The 8,719-nt window shown below is 47.2% G+C and overlaps 1 protein-coding gene across 4 annotated transcripts in view; it reads right to left on the bottom strand.

Moving 5' to 3' along the window:
* MTMR3 (myotubularin related protein 3) overlaps positions 1 to 8,719 on the bottom strand; it is a 90,575-nt gene that overhangs the window by 18,315 nt on the left and 63,541 nt on the right. For all 4 annotated transcript variants that reach the window (XM_014940099.1, XM_014940178.1, XM_014940255.1 and 1 more), the window contains exons 10-13: positions 4,951 to 5,156; positions 4,629 to 4,760; positions 2,040 to 2,151; positions 341 to 536 (exon numbers count right to left, since the gene is read on the bottom strand). In XM_014940099.1, the coding sequence (XP_014795585.1) occupies positions 341 to 536; positions 2,040 to 2,151; positions 4,629 to 4,760; positions 4,951 to 5,156 (646 nt within the window). The remainder of the gene's footprint in view (positions 1 to 340; positions 537 to 2,039; positions 2,152 to 4,628; positions 4,761 to 4,950; positions 5,157 to 8,719) is intronic.

Here is an 8,719-nt window from a genome sequence, read left to right as displayed (position 1 = left end):
GACAACACCACACAGCTTGGTGTCATCCGCAAACTTGCTGATGGTGCCTTTAATCTCCCTGTCTATATCATTGATAAAAATGTTAAACAGCACCGGCCCCAGCACGGACCCTTGAGGAACACCACTTGTGACTGGTTTCCATCTGGACTTTGAGCCATTGAGTACCACCCTCTGGATGCGACCATCCAGCCAGTTCCTTATCCACTGAACAGTCCACCCATCAAATCCGTACCCCTCCAATTTGGCAATCAGGATGTTGTGGGGGACCGTGTCAAAGGCCAAACTACACAGATTTCCTCAACAAAAAGGCCCCAAACTCTGTAGCAGGGGGTTTACAAACCTCCGTGGTCCTGTAATAGGGATCGAGCAGCAGCTTGGCCAGCGCCACGATCTGGGGCGTGCGGTCCCAGCCGTCCGAGCAGTGCACCAGCACCGGCCGCTGGTCGCGGTCCACGGCGTGAACCACCAGCAGCGCGGATTTCAGGAGCACGGACAAGTGCTGCAGCCACTTGGTGCTCTCCAGAGCCGATAGCCAACTAGAGGAAAACAAGGCAAGACAGTTTTTTGCTCTTTTAACATGCTTTCAGGTTTGGATCTTTGAATTTCTCAAATCAAAGCTGCAAATGTAATTCTTCGATATTTTTTATTTACATCTCATTTCTGGGGTTTGTAAGAAGCAAAGCCCCACAGGACACCCGAGGGACAGCCAGTCCTTCGCTGCGTAAGACTTGCAAGAAGCTTAAGTAACATTTCCTCAGACAAGAGCATAACATGACACCAGCAAACACAAAAGTGCTACCAGGTAATCATGAATTTCATCTGCCTCTGCTGTGTCCCTGCCTCCAGCTCAGGATTCAGTCCCAGTGCCACTGGAATATCTTGGGACTCTCTATATGCTCCAACAACCCTGTGTTTCCATGGAAAGGAAGGACCTGAGGAGGTACCTTTGAAATCTCCTGTATCTCAACTATTCCCAGGCTTTACGAGGTAGGCTCTAGGTAACTTAAGCCTCCCTACCCTGTGAAGATCACAGAATCAGAGAATCATGGAATGGTTAGAGTTGGAAGGGACCTTAAAGTCCATCCCCCCAGTGCCACCCCCTGCCCTGGGCAGGGACACCTCCCACCACACCAGCTTGCTCCAAGCCCCCTACAGTTTAAACTCCTGCTCCTCCCGTGTCCGAGCAGCAGCTCAGAGCAGAGTGTTCAGACACAGACCCCTGCATCCAGAGTCCCTCCCCAGCTTTCCTGGAGCCCCCCTTCTTTAGGGACTGGAAGGGGCTCGAGGGTCTCCCCGGAGCCTTCTCTTCTCCAGGCTGAACCCCCCCAACTCTCTCAGCCCCCCCTCCCAGCAGAGGGGCTCCAGCCCTCCCAGCATCTCCGGGGCCTCCTCTGGCCCCACTCCAACACCTCCGTGTCCTTCTTGTGCTGTACAAGAGACTTCCTTCTGTACATCTCCAGTTTAGTAATGGTGGTCATTCTGGATCCATGTTGAAATCATGGAAGACCCTTAGTAGCAAATGCAAAGCAGTGACAGGGTAGGGGACACAGGACTGAAGCAACTGCCATGACCTAGCGAAGATCCAACCTCAGAAGCTCCTGAGATGATGGGCCAAGAGAGGCCAGTTATCCCAGAGCATCAGAGGGCTACAAAATACATCTCCTGAAATGGCACGATAAATGCCTGAACTACATGGAACACCACTAGAATTGTCTGAAAAGAGCGAAACTGATTTAAAAATCCAGGAAGAGCAGGTGAGACTAAGTGCTAGCACTTAGGAGCCCACCTGAAAGCAGTAACACCCTAGTACCAGTACTCAAGGCCACAGTATAATCCCAGATCTCATTTTCTAGCTTCCCTTCCATGATAATAAACCAATGACTCAAATTCCATGTAAATGAAAAAATACAGCTTAGTGTTATTCCACAGGAAAGTCACCAAAGGAAAACCCACTGAATGTCAGTTCCCTGAGCAGCAGCAAAAGAATGCAGTTGCACAAACGTGTAAACAAAGGCAAAAAGCACCAAACACCCACTTACTTTCCTGGATCTGGCATTTGTGTGCAGAGTAAACGCAGCGACTGAAAGCTCTTCCGGATGGAATGAATGTTGGCCATCCCCATGAACACCACTTCACAGTTTGGGTAATACTCTGTAGGGAAACAGCAAGAAAGAGGAGAGAAACTTAAAAACTACACAAAGTTTTGATTTCTAAAAGAAGTTTTTTCATAAAAACAAACCACTGCTGTTGGGGGGAGATGAAATAACCTGTTTATGAATATTCCATGAGGAGAAACCAGCCCTTGGAGCTGGGTAGATGTTCCCGACATTATAACGCAGCAAAACAGGAAAGAGTCAGCGAAGTGTTTCTGTGTCAATTTTCAACGTTTCGCTTCACGTTCCAAAGAGCAGAGCACAAAGCTATGGGGATGGTGATCCTGCCGTGCTCGGGGTTAGAGAATGGGTTTTAAAAGACTGAGAAACTGCCTAAGAGACTGCGAAGCATTACAAATACTTAATGGATAATTTATGGATGTTCCTAAATTTGGTAAAATAATGTATAAATTTTTATATCCGTTATATATTCCTTTTCCTGAGCACTCAACAAGGCTGCGAGGTTACTTCATTCCCTGCTTTAGTTTTTCTATTATGCATCACACGTGTGAGAAACACCCCAAGCTGAGGATACACCCAGCTCTGCCCTCCCGGGGGGGCAGCAGAGACAGGGCACACCCAAGGGATGCAGAAGGGAGCACCCAAGATGATGCAGAAAAATAGGAATTCCATCGTTTTTCCCTGGATTTAGCTTTCCTCTGCCCTGACGCCAACATGTCCTTTGTGCTGTCTGCACAAAAACGATGACATTAGAGCTAAAATGACCTTTTCTACAAGAGAAAAAGAATTACTCAGGATTGAGAATATGGGACACGGAAAATGCAGTAGTTTCTTCAAACAGTATGTTTTATATCATTTGATTTCTTAACCATTAACAGCCCAATAAATTCTGGCCCAAACCAGAACATCCTGTTAGTGAGGGACTGTGAAACTCCAGCCAAGAGCCACTGACACTAACAGACAATTTAAGGGTTTGGGTTTTTTTTTTTTCCCTCTTTTTACTGAATTATGTTATAAATAAAGCATAACATCACTGCAATTTTTATACACAGAGAGTGAAGCCAACTTGGCAATGCCTGGAGAAAACTGATCAGCAAAGAAGGAAGCACTTAACGTAGGTCACATTCATTGAAGGTGACAAACTGTTTGGAAATTTTCTACGAAAAACTGAAGAAGCAATATATAGGAAAAAAAAAATTAACTTCTTGTATACTCTGCTTTTCTGTTTTCAAATTTTACTCTCTGATCACAGACTCACAGAATGCTATGGGGTTGGAAGGGACCTCTGGAGATCACCCAGTCCAACCCTCTGCCAAAGCAGGTCCTCCTAGAGCAGGTCCCACAGGAACGTGTCCAGGTGGGGTTTGAATGTCTCCAGAGAAGGAGACTCCACCACCTCCCTGGGCAGCCTCTGCCAGGGCTCTGCCACTCTCACAGGAAAGAAGTTCCTCCTCGTGTTGAGATGGAACTTCCTATGTTCAAGTTTGTGCCCATTTCCTCTTGTCCTGTCACTGGGCACCACTGAGAAAAGACCAGCCCCATCCTCCTGACACCCACCCTTGAAGTATTTATAGGCGTTGATCAGCTCCCCCCTCAGCCTTCTCTTCTCCAGACTAAACAGACCCAAGTCCCTCAGCCTCTCCTCGTAAGAGAGATGCTCCAGGCCCCTCATCATCTTTGTAGCCCTCCCCAGCAGTTCCCTGTCCTTCTGGAACTGGGGAGCCCAGAACTGGTCCCAGTGCTCCAGATGGGGCCTCCCCAGGGCAGAGCAGAGGGGCAGGATGACCTCCCTCAACCTGCTGCTCACACTCTTCCTGACACCCCCCAGGATGCCATTGGCCTTCTTGGCCACAAGGGCCCATTGCTGGCTCATGGGCATCCTGTTGTCCACCAGGACTCCCAGGTCTCTCTCCTCAGAGCTCTCTCCAGCAGGTCAGCCCCAACCTGTCCTGGTGCAGAGGGTTAAATGAGTTATTTAGTGGTTTTGAGGTGCCAAATGGAAGATTCATCTCTTCTTACTGGTGACTCCATATCAGAGGGTTATCTACTGCAGCAGACCCCAAAACAAGAATATATGATCAGAATGACTTTTGTTATCTTATCTGTAGTTTTTCTGTCCAGTATTTGTTTGTAGCCTGTCCACCCATGGAATTTTACCTTCTACAGTTGGGGGATTTTTACAAGTTTGCTCAGGTTTTTACGAGACCGTAGCAGACCGGACACCTTTGTCTCGCCCCGGTTTATGTGGGTGACTCAGCAGCACATTTCACCCCGTCCAGCATTTACAGAACACTGTTCCCAGGTGGTTTTATGCTCTGAGGAACAGACTTAATTACCAGCTAACCCTGTCCTTTTGAAGGGCTGTGTGCCAACTGCAACGATCCAGAGCCTTCCTATAGATGAAGAGCAGTTGCAGCCACGCGGCCTGTTAAATATGCAGGACTGAAACATATCAGGGTAATTATATCTGAGAAAATCCTTTTGATGAACTCAACAGAAAGCCCCAGTGGTTACCTGGGCACTCACAGCCTCCGCCTTTGGCTCTGTTGGCCACCGCCGCTGCGTAAGACCGGGCGTCCAAGATCAAAAGCTTCTGAGGCTGGATGGCCAAGCTCTCTGCTCCTGACGCGTTGGAGATTGAGGAATCTGGGGAAGAGGATGTGCAGGGATGAGTAACTGAAGGGATGCTGCCAACATTGGTTACAGCAATGAATCACTCGAGCCCCACAACGCACATACAGAAACCGGGGAATGCCCCATTAAATCCAGAGGATTGAATCTGTTACAGCACATATAAGAGATTAAGCTTACACAAAAAGAACAAGGAGAAACTTACCAAATTCCACATCAGAGAGGTCCCCTCCATTGGAGAAGTCTCTGGAACAATTGCCATTCATTAATTTGTTACTGTTGGACCTCGAATCTGAGGCACAGGCTTTGGCCACGGACTGGACAAGGTGTTCATCATCCGCATTCCTCCAGCCCCACCAACTGACCTCGGGCTGCCCACAGCGGGAAATGACGGCCCCATTGCTCTGGTGCCTGAGAAAGGAAAGAATAAAAAACAACAGCGGTGCATAACTTTAAGGATGAGGGTGAAAAACATGAAAAATGGAATGGTTTAGTCCAGTAGTTTAACTCCTGCCGGGGACCTGCCTATCGTTCAGCAGTTTTCCTCACCCTGTGGTTCAGCAGCAGCGTACTCCACGTGCTGCCCTTCAAAATGCTGACCACACACCCACTGAGAGGTAAAAGTCAAAGCTGAGACCAGGAAGAGAAAACAAAGCGTCTTCTTGCTCAATACCGTTGCCTGTTGGCCAGTGAAAGCCAGGGAACATTTTAGACCAGCAGATGAGGCATTAAAGAGGCATTCAAGACCTGCTGGATAGTCAGGGCTACTGCTGTAACACCAGGGTAACCAGGGAAGTTCCTAACTCATGCTCGTTTTAAAGCTAGAAGAGAGGTGTGAAGCCACAGATTTGCTTTTTGCTGAGATCTTTTAAATCAAAGCATAGCACTAATTAATTCTGACGAATGTTAACATTTTGGGAGGAAATCTGGCACATCTTCTGTGTGATGATGTCTAATGGTAACCTTACTCTTCCTCACTAACAGAACCCATTTCTCTGCTTCACCCATGAGTTACAGGAGGTGGCCCCCGAACGCTGCAGAACTGTCTCTAAAAGCCAGTGTATTTTAAGTATCGTTTCACCGGCTAAAAGGAAAAGAGCCTTTTGCATCTCAGGATGGTAAATAACTGCAGTTTTACTCATTCTGAATTTGGTATTAGGATCTGTTGGAAAAGAACAACTCTGCCAAACCCTTCTCAGCTGCTTCTCCTCTACATGCAGGTCTTCTCCCTCCTTCTGTGGGTAGTGTCCCACCTCTCAAACACCCACCGTATGTAGCAGAAGAGCACCAAGGGGCTGCTGAAGAGCAGCTCTGACGTGTAAGCATCAGTGTGGGGCCAAGCTGGTAAATAACAAACTCCACAAGCAAGTAAATTTTGCTACAGACACCTAAGTAACACTGAAAAAGGAAATATTGTTTGTTAACAGGATATTTCTCTTCTAAAAGGTGATATAAATTGCAAGCACTGGATATACTCATAGAAGTTCAGAGGGCTGGCAAATGGCGTAGAGAGATGAGTCCATCAATAACAAACTACGTCGGAGAGAGAACTGAGGAACGACCCGACTTGAACGTAGCCAGCCCTCGTCTGGGGAGCGGTATTATAAAAAAAAAAAAAACAAACCACAAGAGAATATTTTCTTTAAAATGTCTGAAGAGCTTGTAGTTCTTTTCTTACATTTGTCCCAGCTTCCTGTACTACACTTAAAGAACGGATTTGAAATAATTAAAACTTATCCAACCATTGCAAACACGCTCTGAAAAAGATTTAAAAACTCCCCGCTATAATCTAGTATAAAAAAGAGCACTGAAACATATTGTCACTGTAATTGCACTTACTGCCTCCGTGCTGGCACCTCCTGGGGCTGCCAGCAGAAATGTGATTCCCATTCCCTGAAGGGCTTACATGTGGCATTAAGGAGGTTCTCCTTGACCTTCAGCAGTGCCGCCCTGGATTCCAGGGACCTCTGTCCCGGCAGGGAAAGAAGCCCCGTGGTACCTCTGGAGAGCTGCAGGAGGAGAGGCCAAAGCAGAGAAGACACAGCTTCTCCCAGGCCACGCAGCAGGTCAATGATGCCAAGGAAGGGGACACCTAGAAACGTTTACTCCCTGCCTCATGAAATACCCCACCACTGACCCCCCACAGTCTGCTCCATTTAAACGGCCAGCACATCCCTTTACAAAAGGTGCCTCCAGGGCAATGTTCTTGCTCAGGACCCCACCAGAAGCCCATATTTATATACCCCGCACACGCCGATCACAGCTCCTCTACGTTATGATGCAGCAAAGGATTTTATAGAATCTTCCTGCAACAAACTGAACATCTCAGCTTCACGTCAACCAAGAGGTGTTTAGATCCCTCTAATGAGGCACACAATGGTGAGGGCTGCGGCTTGGACAGCCCTCAACAGCAAGAGAGCCCACCTAAACCTAGAAATCAACTTTTTTTCCACCTCTCTCATCACTCTTGATAAATGATTCTGGAGGTTTTAAGCTGGTTTATGACCTGCCAGAGCCGTGCAGGGCCCGTGGGGTGCGGAGCAGCACCAGCTCTGCAGCCACCGCTGGGCACGTTGTTGCAAAACCTTCAAATTATAAACCAGGCCGTGATACAGTATTTTAAGTATTTTTCATAGCTCTTTTGTAATCGTTTCATATCAAATTCTTTCTCAGGGAGGAAGGAGCTGACAGGCTGCATTACCCGAAGCAAAGAACAGCAATCTGAGCGCCGCGGCATTTACAGCGGGTGCCAGCCGGCGGCACGCAAAGGAGAATGTATTTCTGCTGAAATGAACACCCCTCCAGAAACTGCTCCATTGATACCAAATTAGTGCAGCAAAAAATACACGTCAGTCACTGAAAGGGCACCTACTTCCCTGGTACAGCTGCACAAATAACAAAAGAAAATAAAGCATCATTAAACCTGTAAGAAATCTATTCTGCACACTCAGATGAACTAATTTATTTTTCCATATGTTCTCCCAGATTTCATTACTACTCGCCTGCGGAATCATTTTCATAGGTTCATAAACAGTTATATTTTCATCTCCAGGCTCTTGCCTCCCATTTATACCACAAACAATAAAGCATCATTAGGCCAAAACCTAAGTTCATTAATAGCTGTGAAGCCCTAACACTCCTGTATCTGCACAAATATGCACCGTTCAGCTGTACCAGCAGTAACCAGCAAACCATTCTATTTAGGGTAATGCTGGAGGTCTGAGGACTCACTCATTCCAACTGAGCTGGCCATGGCAATAAAAAATGGCAGGTAGTTCTGGTGTGATTCCAAAGTGCCCAGAGATACAGGGGGATAAGAAAGTGTCACCCAGATCTCAGTAACCAAAGAGACTAAAAACATCAAAGCGGCACATTTCCTAACCCTCCAGAGACAAAGGAACACGCACCCTCCCTACACAAACTAAATAATAAATCACCATTTTATTTAAAAAGGGCTAAAGAAAAAAAAAATGCTAAGAAGCCCTTTCTAAAGCACTGTATAACTGTTATTGCACGCCTCTGCACAGGCTTAATTCACGCAGCCTTTTGAGTACGACTATAAATCCCCTAGGTCACAGAATCCCAGAATGCTATGGGCTTGGGAGGGACCTCTGGAGATCACCCAGTCCAACCCCTGCCAGAGCAGGTCCCACAGGAACGTGTCCAGGTGGGTTTGAATGTTGAATGTCTCCAGAGAAGGAGACCCCACCACCCCTCCGGGCAGCCTGTTCCAGGGCTCTGCCACTCTCACAGGAAAGAAGTTCCTCCTCATGTTGAGATGGAACTTCCTATGTTCAAGTTTGTGCCCATTCCCTCTTGTCCTGTCCCTGGGCACCACTGAAAAAATACTGACCCCATCCTCCTGACAACCACCCTTGAAGTATTTATAAGCACTGATCAGCTCCCCCCTCAGCCTTCTCTTCTCCAGACTAAACAGACCCAAGTTCCTCAGACTTTTCTCATCAGAGAGATGC

The sequence above is a fragment of the Calidris pugnax genome, unplaced genomic scaffold, assembly GCF_001431845.1.
Source record: "Calidris pugnax isolate Ruff unplaced genomic scaffold, ASM143184v1 scaffold7, whole genome shotgun sequence".
NCBI lineage: Eukaryota > Metazoa > Chordata > Aves > Charadriiformes > Scolopacidae > Calidris > Calidris pugnax.
The sequence above is the reverse complement of the archived record's forward strand: the minus strand, read 5'-3'. Positions and strand labels throughout refer to the sequence as shown.